Genomic DNA, 21,077 nt, shown 5'->3' on the forward strand with positions numbered 1-21,077 from the left:
CCTGTGTTGAGAAGTAGACTCTCTATCCTGGCCTCCAGTGGTCTGAAGCAGGGATCCTGATACCAACCTTGGCAATATGCTGCCCATATCTGTCTATTGTTCAGGCTGGTACAGGACAGACTGTCCTGTGTTGAGAAGTAGACTCTCTGTCCTGGCCTCCAGTGGTCTGAAGCAGGGATCCTGATACCAACCTTGGCAATATGCTGCCCATATCTGTCTATTGTTCAGGCTGGTACAGGACAGACTGTCCTGTGTTGAGAAGTAGACTCTCTGTCCTGGCCTCCAGTGGTTTGAAGCAGGGATCCTGATACCAACCTTGGCAATATGCTGCCCATATCTGTCTATTGTTCAGGCTGGTACAGGACAGACTGTCCTGTGTTGAGAAGTAGACTCTCTGTCCTGGCCTCCAGTGGTTTGAAGCAGGGATCCTGATACCAACCTTGGCAATATACAGCCCATATCTGTCTATTGTTCAGGCTGGTACAGGACAGACTGTCCTGTGTTGAGAAGTAGACTCTCTGTCCTGGCCTCCAGTGGTTTGAAGCAGGGATCCTGATACCAACCTTGGCAATATGCTGCCCATATCTGTCTATTGTTCAGGCTGGTACAGGACAGACTGTCCTGTGTTGAGAAGTAGACTCTCTGTCCTGGCCTCCAGTGGTTTGAAGCAGGGATCCTGATACCAACCTTGGCAATATGCTGCCCATATCTGTCTATTGTTCAGGCTGGTACAGGACAGACTGTCCTGTGTTGAGAAGTAGACTCTCTGTCCTGGCCTCCAGTGGTTTGAAGCAGGGATCCTGATACCAACCTTGGCAATATGCTGCCCATATCTGTCTATTGTTCAGGCTGGTACAGGACAGACTGTCCTGTGTTGAGAAGTAGACTCTCTGTCCTGGCCTCCAGTGGTCTGAAGCAGGGATCCTGATACCAACCTTGGCAATATACAGCCCATATCTGTCTATTGTTCAGGCTGGTACAGGACAGACTGTCCTGTGTTGAGAAGTAGACTCTCTGTCCTGGCCTCCAGTGGTCTGAAGCAGGGATCCTGATACCAACCTTGGCAATATACAGCCCATATCTGTCTATTGTTCAGGCTGGTACAGGACAGACTGTCCTGTGTTGAGAAGTAGACTCTCTGTCCTGGCCTCCAGTGGTTTGAAGCAGGGATCATGATACCAACCTTGGCAATATACAGCCCATATCTGTCTATTGTTCAGGCTGGTACAGGACAGACTGTCCTGTGTTGAGAAGTAGACTCTCTGTCCTGGCCTCCAGTGGTTTGAAGCAGGGATCCTGATACCAACCTTGGCAATATACAGCCCATGTCTGTCTATTGTTCAGGCTGGTACAGGACAGACTGTCCTGTGTTGAGAAGTAGACTCTCTGTCCTGGCCTCCAGTGGTTTGAAGCAGGGATCCTGATACCAACCTTGGCAATATGCTGCCCATATCTGTCTATTGTTCAGGCTGGTACAGGACAGACTGTCCTGTGTTGAGAAGTAGACTCTCTGTCCTGGCCTCCAGTGGTCTGAAGCAGGGATCCTGATACCAACCTTGGCAATATACAGCCCATATCTGTCTATTGTTCAGGCTGGTACAGGACAGACTGTCCTGTGTTGAGAAGTAGACTCTCTGTCCTGGCCTCCAGTGGTCTGAAGCAGGGATCCTGATACCAACCTTGGCAATATACAGCCCATATCTGTCTATTGTTCAGGCTGGTACAGGACAGACTGTCCTGTGTTGAGAAGTAGACTCTCTGTCCTGGCCTCCAGTGGTTTGAAGCAGGGATCATGATACCAACCTTGGCAATATACAGCCCATATCTGTCTATTGTTCAGGCTGGTACAGGACAGACTGTCCTGTGTTGAGAAGTAGACTCTCTGTCCTGGCCTCCAGTGGTTTGAAGCAGGGATCCTGATACCAACCTTGGCAATATACAGCCCATATCTGTCTATTGTTCAGGCTGGTACAGGACAGACTGTCCTGTGTTGAGAAGTAGACTCTCTGTCCTGGCCTCCAGTGGTTTGAAGCAGGGATCCTGATACCAACCTTGGCAATATGCTGCCCATATCTGTCTATTGTTCAGGCTGGTACAGGACAGACTGTCCTGTGTTGAGAAGTAGACTCTCTGTCCTGGCCTCCAGTGGTTTGAAGCAGGGATCCTGATACCAACCTTGGCAATATGCTGCCCATATCTGTCTATTGTTCAGGCTGGTACAGGACAGACTGTCCTGTGTTGAGAAGTAGACTCTCTGTCCTGGCCTCCAGTGGTTTGAAGCAGGGATCCTGATACCAACCTTGGCAATATGCTGCCCATATCTGTCTATTGTTCAGGCTGGTACAGGACAGACTGTCCTGTGTTGAGAAGTAGACTCTCTGTCCTGGCCTCCAGTGGTCTGAAGCAGGGATCCTGATACCAACCTTGGCAATATGCTGCCCATATCTGTCTATTGTTCAGGCTGGTACAGGACAGACTGTCCTGTGTTGAGAAGTAGACTCTCTGTCCTGGCCTCCAGTGGTTTGAAGCAGGGATCCTGATACCAACCTTGGCAATATGCTGCCCATATCTGTCTATTGTTCAGGCTGGTACAGGACAGACTGTCCTGTGTTGAGAAGTAGACTCTCTGTCCTGGCCTCCAGTGGTTTGAAGCAGGGATCCTGATACCAACCTTGGCAATATGCTGCCCATATCTGTCTATTGTTCAGGCTGGTACAGGACAGACTGTCCTGTGTTGAGAAGTAGACTCTCTGTCCTGGCCTCCAGTGGTCTGAAGCAGGGATCCTGATACCAACCTTGGCAATATGCTGCCCATATCTGTCTATTGTTCAGGCTGGTACAGGGCAGACTGTCCTGTGTTGAGAAGTAGACTCTCTGTCCTGGCCTCCAGTGGTCTGAAGCAGGGATCCTGATACCAACCTTGGCAATATGCTGCCCATATCTGTCTATTGTTCAGGCTGGTACAGGACAGACTGTCCTGTGTTGAGAAGTAGACTCTCTGTCCTGGCCTCCAGTGGTTTGAAGCAGGGATCCTGATACCAACCTTGGCAATATACAGCCCATATCTGTCTATTGTTCAGGCTGGTACAGGACAGACTGTCCTGTGTTGAGAAGTAGACTCTCTGTCCTGGCCTCCAGTGGTTTGAAGCAGGGATCCTGATACCAACCTTGGCAATATGCTGCCCATATCTGTCTATTGTTCAGGCTGGTACAGGACAGACTGTCCTGTGTTGAGAAGTAGACTCTCTGTCCTGGCCTCCAGTGGTTTGAAGCAGGGATCCTGATACCAACCTTGGCAATATACAGCCCATATCTGTCTATTGTTCAGGCTGGTACAGGACAGACTGTCCTGTGTTGAGAAGTAGACTCTCTGTCCTGGCCTCCAGTGGTTTGAAGCAGGGATCCTGATACCAACCTTGGCAATATGCTGCCCATATCTGTCTATTGTTCAGGCTGGTACAGGACAGACTGTCCTGTGTTGAGAAGTAGACTCTCTGTCCTGGCCTCCAGTGGTCTGAAGCAGGGATCCTGATACCAACCTTGGCAATATGCTGCCCATATCTGTCTATTGTTCAGGCTGGTACAGGACAGACTGTCCTGTGTTGAGAAGTAGACTCTCTGTCCTGGCCTCCAGTGGTTTGAAGCAGGGATCCTGATACAGACCCGTGTCAGTACATTGTTCCTGTTCAGGCAAAACAACTTTCTCAGAGTGAGTTGTAAGTATCAGACAGACAGGAAGAGGGTTTAATGGTGTAGGAGCTCCAAGGCCCTCCTGGACGGCCCGACTCTCTTTGACCACATCAAGAGCAGCTTAGCTGGAAGTTCCTCCTGGAATTCCTCCCCTCACTGCTGGGTACTGGGCTAACGCACCATTGCCTGACTGGCTGGCAGTCATTATGAAGCAGAGAGGAGTTTTAGAGGTTTTCTGTTTCACTCAGTCTGGACGTTTGTTCTTTCCATGACCTCTGACCCATGTGTTGACTATTAAAGTGGAGAAAACTGTTCCTGCCCCCTTCACAACCAGAGAACCTGACCTTACAAGCCTACAATACAACACACACTAACAAGACTACAATACAACACACACTGACAAGCCTACAATACAACACACATTAACAAGCCTACAATACAACACACACTAACAAGCCTACAATACAACACACACTAACAAGCCTACAATACAACACACACTAACAAGCCTACAATACAACACACACTAACAAGCCTACAATACAACACACACTAACAAGCCTACAATACAACACACACTAACAAGCCTACAATACAACACACACTAACAAGCCTACAATACAACACACACTAACAAGCCTACTGACCGACAGGAAAACCCGGTTGTTGCCGTGGGAATCCCGACAAGTGGCTCCTACTATACTATACTAGGTCAATATGTGGGGTAACCCAATTTCTACTCAATGTAGTTCTGTGAGAGAAACTACACATCACAGAGGACATGGTCCCCTGACAGACCACTGTGGTTTAAAGGGAGGGTGTAGTTCTGTGAGAGAAACTACACATCACAGAGGACATGGTCCCCTGACAGACCACTGTGGTTTAAAGGGAGGGTGTAGTTCTGTGAGAGAAACTACACATCACAGAGAACATGGTCCACTGACAGACCACTGTGGATTAAAGAGATGGTGTAGTTCTGTGAGAGCTACTACACGTAGCTGGGCTGTAGTGTGTTATAGAGACTCTGGACTGTAGTGTGTTATAGAGACTCTGGACTGTAGTGTGTTATAGAGACTCTGGACTTAGTGCTGAGTGGGTGGTTCTACTGGACTGTAGTGTGTTATAGAGACTCTGGACGCTGAGTGGGTGGTTCTACTGGACTGTAGTGTGTTATAGAGACTCTGGACTTAGTGCTGAGTGGGTGGTTCTACTGGACTGTAGTGTGTTATAGAGACTCTGGACTTAGTGCTGAGTGGGTGGTTCTACTGGACTGTAGTGTGTTATAGAGAGACAGCCAGCCAAATAAAAGGTCTCCCTCTCAAGCAGCATGGCCCCGCAGAGCGTCACCATGGCGACGCTATTTACCGCACTCAGGGATGTGAGGCTGCCATTGTTGAGCAACAACACATAAATTTACGTAAACACGCATGAATGCACACATGTACACACACACACACACACACACACACACACACACACACACACACACACACACACACACACACACCAACACAGGATTCACTCAAACAGACACTTGCTTTTCATGCTAAGGAAGCAAGTTGTACCTTCCCAGCTAACAGACAGTATATCACAGGAAAGGCATTAGCATTACAACACACTACACTGAGTGGGTACAGACTGACCTATCCCACTAGCCAACAGGCAGGATGTCAAGAAGACACCTCCCTAACAGTACTCAGTCCTGTACATCTCTACACTAGATGATGGGCTACTATTGTCCCAACAGTACTCAGTCCTGTACATCTCTACACTAGATGATGGGATACTATTGTCCTAACAGTACTCAGTCCTGTACATCTCTACACTAGATGATGGGCTACTATTGTCCCAACAGTACTCAGTCCTGTACATCTCTACACTAGATGATGGGATACTATTGTCCCAACAGTACTCAGTCCTGTACATCTCTACACTAGATGATGGGCTACTATTGTCCCAACAGTACTCAGTCCTGTACATCTCTACACTAGATGATGGGCTACTATTGTCCCAACAGTACTCAGTCCTGTACATCTCTACACTAGATGATGGGCTACTACTGTCCCAACAGTACTCAGTCCTGTACATCTCTACACTAGATGATGGGCCACTATTGTTCTCATGATAGCTGCATTGTTCCCATTGATAGATGTTCCTTAGCTAACGACTAACGGAGCCTGGTTACATAACAGGAGTGACTACTGCCTAGCAACCTGGCAGTAGGTCAGAGGCAGGGTGGTAGATGACTGGGAGAGATCAACCTGACAGCAGGTCAGAGGCAGGGTGGTAGATGACTGGGAGAGATCAACCTGACAGCAGGTCAGAGGCAGGGTGGTAGATGACTGGGAGAGATCAACCTGACAGTAGGTCAGAGGCAGGGTGGTAGATGACTGGGAGAGATCAACCTGACAGCAGGTCAGAGGCAGGGTGGTAGATGACTGGGAGAGATCAACCTGACAGCAGGTCAGAGGCAGGGTGGTAGATGACTGGGAGAGATCAACCTGACAGTAGGTCAGAGGCAGGGTGGTAGATGACTGGGAGAGATCAACCTGACAGTAGGTCAGAGGCAGGGTGGTAGATGACTGGGAGAGATCAACCTGACAGCAGGTCAGAGGCAGGGTGGTAGATGACTGGGAGAGATCAACCTGACAGCAGGTCAGAGGCAGGGTGGTAGATGACTGGGAGAGATCAACCTGACACTAGGTCAGAGGCAGGGTGGTAGATGACTGGGAGAGATCAACCTGACAGCAGGTCAGAGGCAGGGTGGTAGATGTCAGACTGGGAGAGATCAACCTGACAGTAGGTCAGAGGCAGGGTGGTAGATGACTGGGAGAGATCAACCTGACAGTAGGTCAGAGGCAGGGTGGTAGATGTCAGACTGGGAGAGATCAACCTGACAGCAGGTCAGAGGCAGGGTGGTAGATGTCAGACTGGGAGAGATCAACCTGACAGCAGGTCAGAGGCAGGGTGGTAGATGACTGGGAGAGATCAACCTGACAGCAGGTCAGAGGCAGGGTGGTAGATGACTGGGAGAGATCAACCTGACAGTAGGTCAGAGGCAGGGTGGTAGATGTCAGACTGGGAGAGATCAACCTGACAGCAGGTCAGAGGCAGGGTGGTAGATGGCAGACTGGGAGAGATCAACCTGGCAGTAGGTCAGAGGCAGGGTGGTAGATGACTGGGAGAGATCAACCTGGCAGTAGGTCAGAGGCAGGGTGGTAGATGACTGGGAGAGATCAACCTGGCAGTAGGTCAGAGGCAGGGTGGTAGATGACTGGGAGAGATCAACCTGACACTAGGTCAGAGGCAGGGTGGTAGATGACTGGGAGAGATCAACCTGACAGCAGGTCAGAGGCAGGGTGGTAGATGTCAGACTGGGAGAGATCAACCTGACAGCAGGTCAGAGGCAGGGTGGTAGATGACTGGGAGAGATCAACCTGACACTAGGTCAGAGGCAGGGTGGTAGATGTCAGACTGGGAGAGATCAACCTGACAGCAGGTCAGAGGCAGGGTGGTAGATGTCAGACTGGGAGAGATCAACCTGACAGCAGGTCAGAGGCAGGGTGGTAGATGACTGGGAGAGATCAACCTGACAGCAGGTCAGAGGCAGGGTGGTAGATGACTGGGAGAGATCAACCTGACAGCAGGTCAGAGGCAGGGTGGTAGATGACTGGGAGAGATCAACCTGACAGCAGGTCAGAGGCAGGGTGGTAGATGACTGGGAGAGATCAACCTGACAGCAGGTCAGAGGCAGGGTGGTAGATGACTGGGAGAGATCAACCTGGCAGTAGGTCAGAGGCAGGGTGGTAGATGACTGGGAGAGAACATCAGAAATACTCCAGAAGAATGGACGTTTTGTGGGGTTAGGTGCCAGTGACAAGACAGAGATATACTGTAGATGGTTGGTTGCTTCTACATGAGGGGGTTTATATAAGGTCTATATGAGGGGGTTTATATAAGGTCTATATGAGGGGGTTTATATAAGGTCTATATGAGGGGGTTTATATAAGATCTATATGAGGGGGTTTATATAAGATCTATATGAGGGGGTTTATATAAGGTCTATATGAGGGGGTTTATATAAGGTCTATATGAGGGGGTTTATATAAGATCTATATGAGGGGGTTTATATAAGGTCTATATGAGGGGGTTTATATAAGATCTATATGAGGGGGTTTATATAAGGTCTATATGAGGGGGTTTATATAACGTCTATATGAGGGGGTTTGTATAACGTCTATATGAGGGGGTTTATATAAGGTCTATATGAGGGGGTTTATATAAGGTCTATATGAGGGGGTTTATATAAGGTCTATATGAGGGGGTTTATATAAGATCTATATGAGGGGGTTTATATAAGATCTATATGAGGGGGTTTATATAAGGTCTATATGAGGGGGTTTATATAAGATCTATATGAGGGGGTTTATATAAGATCTATATGAGGGGGTTTATATAACTGGATCAACTTGCATGTCAACTTGAATCATGTCGCCTGAGGGTAAATTAGAGAAATCATATTTAAATGGACTTGTATTTGCATATCCTTAATTCATGTCATAAATGTAAAGTATTGCATGAAGTGTTTTCCCTTCCTGTCTGGGTTGGCTTCACTTCCTGTGTAATTGTGGTTTTCTTCCTGAGGAGTGGGCCAGGGGGGAGAGGTAGGGAGGAGGGGGGTGAGGAGGGATGAGGGTAGGGGGGAGGAGGGGGGGGGGGGGGGGGTGGAGAAATGGAGGGTTGGAGGGAGGAGAGGGTAGGGCTGAGAAGGGGAGTTGAGGACTCACCCAACACCAGAAGCTCCACAGGGGCCTCATTCCTGCCCTCGAGGTCGTCAGAGATGATCACCTTACACAGGTAAACGCCACTGTCTCCCCACTGGAGCTCCCCGATACGCAGGTCAGCCTCTGGAGAGAGGGAGGGGGAGGAAGACAGAAGATATTAAAAGAAAAGAAGTATCACATCACTCTGTTAAACATCACTCTGTCAAACATCACTCTGTTAAACATCACTCTGTTAAACATCACTCTGTCAAACATCACTCTGTCAAACATCACTCTGTTAAACATCACTCTGTTAAACATCACTCTGTCAAACATCACTCTGTCAAACATCACTCTGTTAAACATCACTCTGTTAAACATCACTCTGTCAAACATCACTCTGTTAAACATCACTCTGTCAAACATCACTCTGTTAAACATCACTCTGTCAAACATCACTCTGTCAAACATCACTCTGTTAAACAGCACATCTAACACATCACTCTGTCAAACATCACTCTGTTAAACATCACTCTGTTAAACATCACTCTGTCAAACATCACTCTGTTAAACATCACTCTGTCAAACATCACTCTGTTAAACATCACTCTGTCAAACATCACTCTGTCAAACATCACTCTGTTAAACATCACATCTAACACATCACTCTGTCAAACATCACTCTGTTAAACATCACTCTGTTAAACATCACTCTGTCAAACATCACTCTGTTAAACATCACTCTGTCAAACATCACTCTGTTAAACATCACTCTGTCAAACATCACTCTGTCAAACATCACTCTGTTAAACAGCACATCTAACACATCACTCTGTCAAACATCACTCTGTTAAACATCACTCTGTTAAACATCACTCTATCAAACATCACTCTGTTAAACATCACTCTGTTAAACATCACTCTGTTAAACATCACTCTGTTAAACATCACTCTGTTAAACATCACTCTATCAAACATCACTCTGTTAAACATCACTCTGTTAAACATCACTCTGTTAAACATCACTCTGTCAAACATCACTCTGTTAAACATCACTCTGTTAAACATCACTCTGTTAAACATCACTCTGTTAAACATCACTTTGTCAAACATCACTCTATCAAACATCACTCTGTTAAACATCACTCTATCAAACATCACTCTATCAAACATCACTCTGTTAAACATCACTCTGTTAAACATCACTCTGTCAAACATCACTCTGTTAAACATCACTCTGTTAAACATCACTCTGTTAAACATCACTCTATCAAACATCACTCTGTTAAACATCACTCTGTTAAACATCACTCTGTTAAACATCACTCTGTTAAACATCACTCTGTCAAACATCACTCTGTTAAACATCACTCTGTTAAACATCACTCTGTTAAACATCACTCTATCAAACATCACTCTGTTAAACATCACTCTGTTAAACATCACTCTGTCAAACATCACTCTGTTAAACATCACTCTGTCAAACATCACTCTGTTAAACATCACTCTGTTAAACATCACTTTGTCAAACATCACTCTGTTAAACATCACTCTGTCAAACATCACTCTGTCAAACATCACTCTGTCAAACATCACTCTGTTAAACACCACTCTGTCAAACATCACTCTGTTAAACATCACTTTGTCAAACATCATATCTAACACATCACTCTGTCAAACATCACTCTGTCAAACATCACTCTGTTAAACATCACTCTGTCAAACATCACTCTGTTAAACATCACTCTGTTAAACATCACTTTGTCAAACATCACTCTGTTAAACATCACTCTGTCAAACATCACTCTGTCAAACATCACTCTGTTAAACAGCACATCTAACACATCACTCTGTCAAACATCACTCTGTTAAACATCACTCTGTTAAACATCACTCTGTCAAACATCACTCTGTTAAACATCACTTTGTCAAACATCATATCTAACACATCACTCTGTCAAACATCACTCTGTTAAACAGCACATCTAACACATCACTCTGTCAAACATCACTCTGTTAAACACCACTCTGTTAAACATCACTCTGTTAAACATCACTCTGTCAAACATCACTTTGTCAAACATCACTCTGTTAAACATCACTCTGTCAAACATCACTCTGTTAAACATCACTCTGTCAAACATCACTCTGTTAAACATCACTTTGTCAAACATCATATCTAACACATCACTCTGTCAAACATCACTCTGTTAAACAGCACATCTAACACATCACTCTGTCAAACATCACTCTGTTAAACATCACATCCAACACATCACTCTGTTAAACATCACTCTGTCAAACATCACTCTGTTAAACATCACTCTGTCAAACATCACTCTGTTAAACATCACTCTGTTAAACATCACTCTGTCAAACATCACTCTGTCAAACATCACTCTGTCAAACATCACTCTGTCAAACATCACATCTAACACATCACTCTGTTAAACATCACTCTGTCAAACATCACTCTGTTAAACATCACTCTGTCAAACATCACTCTGCCAAACATCACTGTTAAACATCACTTTGTCAAACTATCTTACAACATTCCTTAACTTCCCATGTAAAGTCTCAAATACGTCACCTCGGGTTTCAACTGAGAATATAAATATCAAGATCGTCAAGGACAACTGTCAAGGACATCAAGGACAACTGTTTTGGCCAGTTAGGGGGAGGAGGAGGGAACATTGTGTCTGACACAGTCCACGGAGGAGTTGTGATAAACAGTAAAGGAGGCGAGAGGTCGGGTGGACTCTGTGGAGGGAGTTTTTCAGCAGACCAGTCAGTCCATTGTGAGGCGGACATGTAAACAGGCCTATTTAAGGGACAGGAAGAGACAAGCATAATGAACAGCCTTTCCTGTTGGGGGTCGGGCTGGAGGTGGGGCTGTGGGTTAGGAGACTGCAAGTCTCAAATCCTATGGACAACCAGGAAATAGTTTTAGTGGATATCTATTAACATGCCACTGTATTGAACCCATTTGGTGCAGGTTATAATACTGCACTACACTTTATTATGGACAATAGGTGCAGTACATGTCACTGCATTCTGTATCAGGAAGACGTCTGGGCCTCTTTGAAGTCTCGTAGATCGACGCACTGCACTCTTCTTTTCCCTTCTGCATAAACCTCCGCTGTACCTTACCTCCATGTTAAACTTAAAGACGTATGAGATACCAGACCCGGTCTCAGGGAGGATCACTCTGCAGATCACTCTGGAGATCACTCTGGAGATCACTCTGGAGATCACTCTGCAGATCACTCTGGAGATCACTCTGCAGATCACTCTGGAGATCACTCTGGAGATCACTCTGCAGATCACTCTGGAGATCACTCTGCAGATCACTCTGGAGATCACTCTGCAGATCACTCTGCAGATCACTCTGCAGATCACTCTGCTGATCACTCTGCAGATCACTCTGGAGATCACTCTGCAGATCACTCTGGAGATCACTCTGCAGATCACTCTGCAGATCACTCTGGAGATCTCTCTGCAGATCACTCTGGAGATCACTCTGCAGATCACTCTGCAGATCACTCTGGAGATCACTCTGGAGATCACTCTGGAGATCACTCTGCAGATCACTCTGCAGATCACTCTGGAGATCACTCTGGAGATCACTCTGGAGATCACTCTGCAGATCACTCTGGAGATCACTCTGCAGATCACTCTGCAGATCACTCTGGAGATCTCTCTGCAGATCACTCTGGAGATCACTCTGCAGATCACTCTGCAGATCACTCTGGAGATCACTCTGGAGATCACTCTGGAGATCACTCTGCAGATCACTTAGCAAATCTGCTTTTAGTTGTTTTGCACCTTGTGGAATCATCTCCAAGGCTCTCTAAAAGTGGGTGAATTGGTTCCTCAAGGCTGATTAAATACATTTTTACTGAACAATGTGTTGGTTTTCTATGATGAATGTGTTTAACTTTTCATGTATTGATGTGAACATGATGTGTGTAGTGTATATTGATGTGTATAGTGTATATTGATGTGTATATTGATGTGTATAGTGTATATTGATGTGTATATTGATGTGTATAGTGTATATTGATGTGTATAGTGTGTATAGTGTATGTGTGTAGTGTATATTGATGTGTATATTGATGTGTATAGTGTATATTGATGTGTAAATTGATGTGTGTAGTGTATATTGATGTGTATAGTGTATATTGATGTGAACATGATGTGTATAGTGTATATTGTTGTGTGTAGTGTATATTGATGTGTATAGTGTATATTGATGTGTATATTGTATAGTGATGTGTACATTGATGTGTGTAGTGTATATGTATGTGTATAGTGTATATTGATGTGTATATTGATGTGTATAGTGTATATTGATGTGTATAGTGTATATTGATGTGTATAGTGTATATTGGTGCGTATATTGATGTGTGTAGTGTATATTGATGTGTATATTGAAATGTATAGTGTATATTGATGTGTACATTGATGTGTGTAGTGTATATTGATGTGTATAGTGTATATTGATGTAAACATGATGTGTATAGTGTATATTGACGTGTATAGTGTATATTGATGTTTTTTGATGTGTGTAGTGTATATTGATGTGTATAGTGTATATTGATGTGTATATTGATGTGTATATTGATGTGTATATTGAGGTGTATAGTGTAAATTGATGTGTATATTGATGTGTACAGTGTATATTGATGTGTATATTGATGTGTATATTGATGTGTATAGTGTATATTGATGTGTATCTTGATGTGTATAGTGTATATTGATGTGTATAGTGTATATTGATGTGTATATTGATGTGTATAGTGTATATTGATGTGTATCTTGATGTGTATAGTGTATATTGATGTGTATAGTGTATATTGATGTGTATATTGACGTGTGTAGTGTATATTGATGTGTATAGTGTATATTGATATTGTATCTTGATGTGTATAGTGATGTGTATATTGAGGTGTATAGTGTAAATTGATGTGTATCTTGATGTGTATAGTGTATATTGATGTGTATCTTGATGTGTATAGTGTATATTGATGTGTATAGTGTATATTGGTGTGTATATTGATGTGTATAGTGTATATTGATGTGTATAGTGTATATTCATGTGTATAGTGTATATTCATGTGTATCTTGATGTGTATAGTGTATATTGATGTGTATATTGATGTGTATAGTGTATATTGATGTGTATATCCCCCCCCCCCCCCCCCCCCATCCCCTCCTCCATCCTTACTCCACAGATTCTTGGAACAGGGTAGGAAGTTCAATGTGTTTGAGCCCACTCCAGGGTTCACCAGAGGAGCCAAACCATTAAGGCTGACTTCACAGTGAACAGACAGAGAGAGAGAGCTCCTTTTGAAGTGCCCCACATCAGAGAGAGACAGATGAAGAGAGAGAACAGAGAGAGCTCCTTTTAAAGAGCCTCACATCAGAGAGAGACAGAGAGGGAAAGATGGAGAGAGAACAGAGAGAGAGAGAGAGAACAGAGAGAGAGAACAGAGAGAGAGAGAGAGAGAGAGAGAGAGAGAGAGAGAGAGAGAGAGAGACAGAGAGACAGAGAGAGAGAGGCAGGGAGAGAGAGAGAGAGAGAGAGACAGAGACAGAGACAGAGACAGAGACAGTGACAGAGAGCGAGAGAGAGAGAGAGAGAGAGAGAGAGAGAGAGAGAGAACAAGGTGTGAGGGAGAGAACAACATTAAAGCACAGCAATGTGGGAAAAAATCCTCTTTTGTCCATCTGGTCACAGGAGAAGAGAGGGTTGATTCTTATCCCTGATTTACAGCTCAATAAATCTGGAGTCCACTTGCAGGTCCATTCCTTTCCCTCTTTCCCCCCTCTCTCTCTCTGTCTCCCTCTCCGTCCCTCCCTCTCTCTCTCTCTGTCTCCCTCTCCGCCCCTCTCTCTACAGCTCTCTCTCTCTGTCTCCCTCTCCGCCCCTCTCTCTCTCTCTGCAGCACTCTCTCTCTGTCTCTCTGTCTCCCTCTCCGCCCCTCTCTCTCTCTCTGCAGCTCCCTCTCTCTCTCTCTCTCTCTGCAGCTCTCTCTCTCCACCCCTCTCTCTCTCTCTGCAGCTCTCTCTCTCTCTCTCTCTGTTTCCCTCTCCTGCCCTCTCTCTCTCTCTGTCTCCCTCTCCGCCTCTCTCTCTCTCTCTCTCTCCATCTTTCCCTGTCTCTCTCTCCTCTCCCTCTTACTCTATCCATCTCTATCTTTCTCTCTCGCTCTCTTTCCCTGTCTGCTCACCGATGAGTCTAAAGCGGCAATCAGAGTCCAAAACGTGTATGTGTACACACAGCAGTGTTCTAGAATGTCGGACCGTTGACTTTCATACTTTGAATTCTTAGCGTGGCTCAAGCAATTTCTCCAACTGTCAACACATTAAAACGCATAGAAGACGAGAACGTGGAGCCGCGTTGGCTGGGGATTGTGGGGAGGTGAGTGTTCGGGCTGAGCGTCCCCCACGTAGCTATGTCAAAATGGGATGCCGGACTATCACGTCTCTTCCTATTCATCACCCTGCCTGTCCTCCACAACACCCACTTAGTGTCTCTTCAGAGGACCTCACAACACGCATGTGGGTGGGTGCATGTCAACGTGTGTGTTATGGAATTGAGAAGAGAGGCAGCCTTGTGACCTGCCTGTGACCTCAACCACCTGTGACCTTTATCTACATGATCTTTATTTTGATCTGCTGGACCTGACCAGCCTCCCTGGACATCTAGTCCTCCTGATGTAATAGCATCATCAACAACACTAGTGACATGTCTTTTATCTAGAGGACCTGACCAGCCTCCCTGGACATCTAGTCCTCCTGATGTAATAACATCATCAACAACACTAGTGACATGTCTTTTATCTAGAGGATCTGACCAGCCTCCCTGGACATCTAGTCTTCCTGATGTAATAGCATCATCAACAACACTAGTGACATGTATTTTATCTATAGGACCTGACCAGCCTCCCTGGACATCTAGTCCTCCTGATGTAATAACATCATCAACAACACTAGTGACATGTCTTTTATCTAGAGGACCTGACCAGCCTCCCTGGACATCTAGTCCTCCTGATGTAATAGCATCATCAACAACACTAGTGACATGTCTTTTATCTAGAGGACCTGACCAGCCTCCCTGGACATATAGTCTTCCTGATGTAATAGCATCATCAACAACACTAGTGACATGTCTTCTATCTAGAGGACCTGACCAGCCTCCCTGGACATCTAGTCCTCCTGATGTAATAACATCATCAACAACACTAGTGACATGTCTTTTATCTAGAGGACCTGACCAGCCTCCCTGGACATCTAGTCCTCCTGATGTAATAGCATCATCAACAACACTAGTGACATGTATTTTATCTAGAGGACCTGACCAGCCTCCCTGGACATCTAGTCCTCCTGATGTAATAGCATCATCAACAACACTAATGACATGTCTTTTATCTAGAGGACCTGACCAGCCTCCCTGGACATCTAGTCTTCCTGATGTAATAGCATCATCAACAACACTAGTGACATGTCTTTTATCTAGAAGACCTGACCAGCCTCCCTGGACATATAGTCTTCCTGATGTAATAGCATCATCAACAACACTAGTGACATGTCTTTTATCTAGAGGACCTGACCAGCCTCCCTGGACATCTAGTCCTCCTGATGTAATAACATCATCAACAACACTAGTGACATGTCTTTTATCTAGAGGACCTGACCAGCCTCCCTGGACATCTAGTCTTCCTGATGTAATAGCATCATCAACAACACTAGTGACATGTCTTTTATCTAGAAGACCTGACCAGCCTCCCTGGACATATAGTCTTCCTGATGTAATAGCATCATCAACAACACTAGTGACATGTCTTTTATCTAGAGGACCTGACCAGCCTCCCTGGACATCTAGTCCTCCTGATGTAATAGCATCATCAACAACACTAGTGACATGTCTTTTATCTAGAGGACCTGACCAGCCTCCCTGGACATCTAGTCCTCCTGATGTAATAGCATCATCAACAACACTAGTGACATGTCTTTTATCTAGAGGACCTGACCAGCCTCCCTGGACATCTAGTCCTCCTGATGTAATAACATCATCAACAACACTAGTGACATGTCTTTTATCTAGAGGACCTGACCAGCCTCCCTGGACATCTAGTCTTCCTGATGTAATAGCATCATCAACAACACTAGTGACATGTCTTTTATCTAGAGGACCTGACCAGCCTCCCTGGACATCTAGTCCTCCTGATGTAATAACATCATCAACAACACTAGTGACATGTCTTTTATCTAGAGGACCTGACCAGCCTCCCTGGACATCTAGTCTTCCTGATGTAATAGCATCATCAACAACACTAGTGACATGTCTTTTATCTATAGGACCTGACCAGCCTCCCTGGACATCTAGTCCTCCTGATGTAATAACATCATCAACAACACTAGTGACATGTCTTTTATCTAGAGGACCTGACCAGCCTCCCTGGACATCTAGTCCTCCTGATGTAATAGCATCATCAACAACACTAGTGACATGTCTTTTATCTAGAGGACCTGACCAGCCTCCCTGGACATATAGTCTTCCTGATGTAATAGCATCATCAACAACACTAGTGACATGTCTTTTATCTAGAGGACCTGACCAGCCTCCCTGGACATCTAGTCCTCCTGATGTAATAACATCATCAACAACACTAGTGACATGTCTTTTATCTAGAGGACCTGACCAGCCTCCCTGGACATCTAGTCCTCCTGATGTAATAGCATCATCAACAACACTAGTGACATGTATTTTATCTAGAGGACCTGACCAGCCTCCCTGGACATCTAGTCCTCCTGATGTAATAGCATCATCAACAACACTAATGACATGTCTTTTATCTAGAGGACCTGACCAGCCTCCCTGGACATCTAGTCTTCCTGATGTAATAGCATCATCAACAACACTAGTGACATGTCTTTTATCTAGAAGACCTGACCAGCCTCCCTGGACATATAGTCTTCCTGATGTAATAGCATCATCAACAACACTAGTGACATGTATTTTATCTAGAGGACCTGACCAGCCTCCCTGGACATCTAGTCCTCCTGATGTAATAGCATCATCAACAACACTAGTGACATGTCTTTTATCTAGAGGACCTGACCAGCCTCCCTGGACATCTAGTCCTCCTGATGTAATAGCATCATCAACAACACTAGTGACATGTCTTTTATCTAGAGGACCTGACCAGCCTCCCTGGACATCTAGTCCTCCTGATGTAATAGCATCATCAACAAAACTAGTGACATGTCTTTTATCTAGAGGACCTGACCAGCCTCCCTGGACATCTAGTCCTCCTGATGTAATAACATCAACAACAACAGTAGTGACATGTCTTTTATCTAGAGGACCTGACCAGCCTCCCTGGACATCTAGTCCTCCTGATGTAATAACATCAACAACACCACTAGTGACATGTCTTTTATCTAGAGGACCTGACCAGCCTCCCTGGACATCTAGTCCTCCTGATGTAATAGCATCATCAACAACAGTAGTGACATGTATTTTATCTAGAGGACCTGACCAGCCTCCCTGGACATCTAGTCCTCCTGATGTAATAGCATCATCAACAACACTAATGACATGTCTTTTATCTAGAGGACCTGACCAGCCTCCCTGGACATCTAGTCTTCCTGATGTAATAGCATCATCAACAACACTAGTGACATGTCTTTTATCTAGAAGACCTGACCAGCCTCCCTGGACATATAGTCTTCCTGATGTAATAGCATCATCAACAACACTAGTGACATGTCTTTTATCTAGAGGACCTGACCAGCCTCCCTGGACATCTAGTCCTCCTGATGTAATAGCATCATCAACAACACTAGTGACATGTCTTTTATCTAGAGGACCTGACCAGCCTCCCTGGACATCTAGTCCTCCTGATGTAATAGCATCATCAACAACACTAGTGACATGTCTTTTATCTAGAGGACCTGACCAGCCTCCCTGGACATCTAGTCCTCCTGATGTAATAGCATCATCAACAACACTAGTGACATGTCTTTTATCTAGAGGACCTGACCAGCCTCCCTGGACATCTAGTCCTCCTGATGTAATAGCATCATCAACAACACTAGTGACATGTCTTTTATCTAGAGGACCTGACCAGCCTCCCTGGACATCTAGTCCTCCTGATGTAATAGCATCATCAACAACACTAGTGACATGTCTTTTATCTAGAAGACCTGACCAGCCTCCCTGGACATATAGTCTTCCTGATGTAATAGCATCATCAACAACAGTAGTGACATGTCTTTTATCTAGAGGACCTGACCAGCCTCCCTGGACATCTAGTCCTCCTGATGTAATAGCATCATCAACAACACTAGTGACATGTCTTTTATCTAGAGGACCTGACCAGCCTCCCTGGACATCTAGTCCTCCTGATGTAATAGCATCATCAACAACAGTAGTATTGAGTGCCATGTCTTACTGTTGATGATAGTAATATCTCTGCCCTTGTAGTGCTCGGCCAGGGTGATGGAGGATCCGGTGACGGAGGCCACCACGCGGACGGTGCGGCTAGAATCGGAGCAGTCTAGATGGGACGAGGAGCCCCGTACCCCCAGGCCCTCCGGGAAGCTGAAGGCGTCGCGGGTGCGGTCGCGGCAGTAAGACTTGTACCACCATTGGACCACAGGCGTCTGGGTGGACATGCTGGAGTATTGACACGGCAGGACCACCGACTGGAACAGCGTGGCATACTTCTTGTCTTCACGAGAGGAGACCTGGATGGCTGAGCTTGATGGGAGATCTGGTGGAGAGAGAGACAGACAGACAGACAGACAGACAGACAGACAGACAGACAGACAGACAGACAGACAGACAGACAGAGAGAGAGAGAGAGAGAGAGAGAGAGAGAGAGAGAGAGAGAGAGAGACAGACAGACAGACAGACAGACAGACAGACAGACAGAGAGACAGAGAGACAGACAGACAGACAGACAGACAGACAGACAGACAGACAGACAGACAGACAGACAGACAGACAGACAGAGAGACAGAGAGAGAGAGAGAGGAGTCACTAATTGCCATTTCAAGGAGATTACATCTTAGCACAAACAGATCTGGGACCTGACTAGCTGGCAGTGTCACTGTGAACTGACATATAGAGAGAAATCCCCAGATCAGCAGCGTGGCCCTGTCCGCCCTCCTACATTCACCACGAGACCAGCACTTCAGACCAACCGGTGATTACATCATCTAGTGAATGTTCACCTCCAGCCTCACAAAGCTCCTAAAACACAGTTAAATACAACCTTACTGTTACCATCAACGTGAAACAGAGCTAGAGTAGGCTCGTCTGACTGTAACGTCTGTCATCAGAAGGCATGGACCAAAACGCAGCGTGGTAAGTGTTCATGATTCTTTATTACTCAAAAACACTCCAACAAAATAACAAAGGGAAAAAACAAAACAGTTCTGTCAGGTGCAGACACTAAACAGAAAATAACTACCCACAAAACACAGGTGGGGAAAAAGGCTGCCTAAGTATGATTCCCAATCAGAGACAACGATAGACAGCTGCCTCTGATTGGGAACCACATTCGGCCAAACACAAAGAAATAGAAAACATAGAAATAAGGAAACTAGAATGCCCACCCTAGTCACACCCTGGCCTAAATAAAATAGAGAATAAAAGCCTCTCTAATACCAGGGCGTGACAGTACCCCCAAAGGTGCGGACTCCGGCCGCAAAACCTGCCTCTAAAGGGGAGGGTCCGGGTGGGCATCCCTCACGGCGGTGGCTCCGGTGCGGGATGTAGATCCCCCTCCGCCCGCAGATCCCTCCGCTGGGAGATCCTCGTCGTAGGAAACAGACCACCGATCATCGCCGGAGGCTCCGGACTGGGAACCATCGCTGCAGGCTCCGGACTGGGGACCGTCGCTGGAGGCTCCGGACTGGGGACCGTCGCTGGAGGCTCTGGACTGGGGACCGTCGCTGGAGGTCCGGACTGGGGACCGTCGCTGGAGGCTCCAGACTGGGGACCGTCGCTGCAGGCTCCGGACTGGGGACCGTCGCTGGAGGCTCCGGACTGGCGACCGTCGCTGGAGGCTCCGGACTGGGGACTGTCGCTGCAGGCTCCGGACTGGGGACCGTCGCTGGAGGTCCGGACTGGGGATCAACGCTGGAGGCTTCGTGCCATGGATCATCACTGGAGGCTTTGTACAGTGCCTTGCGAAAGTATTCGGCCCCCTTGAACTTTGCGACCTTTTGCCACATTTCAGGCTTCAAACATAAAGATATAAAACTGTATTTTTTTGTGAAGAATCAACAACAAGTGGGACACAATCATGAAGTGGAACGACATTTATTGGATATTTCAAACTTTTTTAACAAATCAAAAACTGAAAAATTGGGCGTGCAAAATTATTCAGCCCCTTTACTTTCAGTGCAGCAAACTCTCTCCAGAAGTTCAGTGAGGATCTCTGAATGATCCAATGTTGACCTGAATGACTAATGATGATAAATACAATCCACCTGTGTGTAATCAAGTCTCCGTATAAATGCACCTGCACTGTGATTGTCTCAGAGGTCCGTTAAAAGCGCAGAGAGCATCATGAAGAACAAGGAACACACCAGGCAGGTCCAAGA

General features: G+C 45.8%; 1 protein-coding gene across 5 annotated transcripts in view; it reads right to left on the reverse strand.

Moving 5' to 3' along the window:
* The window catches only part of LOC110495405 (immunoglobulin-like domain-containing receptor 2), a 58,096-nt gene that overhangs the window by 30,547 nt on the left and 6,472 nt on the right, over positions 1–21,077 (reverse strand). For all 5 annotated transcript variants that reach the window (XM_036982133.1, XM_036982134.1, XM_036982130.1 and 2 more), the window contains exons 2-3: positions 18,917–19,237; positions 8,478–8,597 (exon numbers count right to left, since the gene is read on the reverse strand). In XM_036982133.1, coding sequence (XP_036838028.1) covers positions 8,478–8,597; positions 18,917–19,237 — 441 coding nt within the window. The remainder of the gene's footprint in view (positions 1–8,477; positions 8,598–18,916; positions 19,238–21,077) is intronic.

This window comes from Oncorhynchus mykiss, chromosome 7 (genome assembly GCF_013265735.2).
Source record: "Oncorhynchus mykiss isolate Arlee chromosome 7, USDA_OmykA_1.1, whole genome shotgun sequence".
Taxonomy (NCBI): domain Eukaryota; kingdom Metazoa; phylum Chordata; class Actinopteri; order Salmoniformes; family Salmonidae; genus Oncorhynchus; species Oncorhynchus mykiss.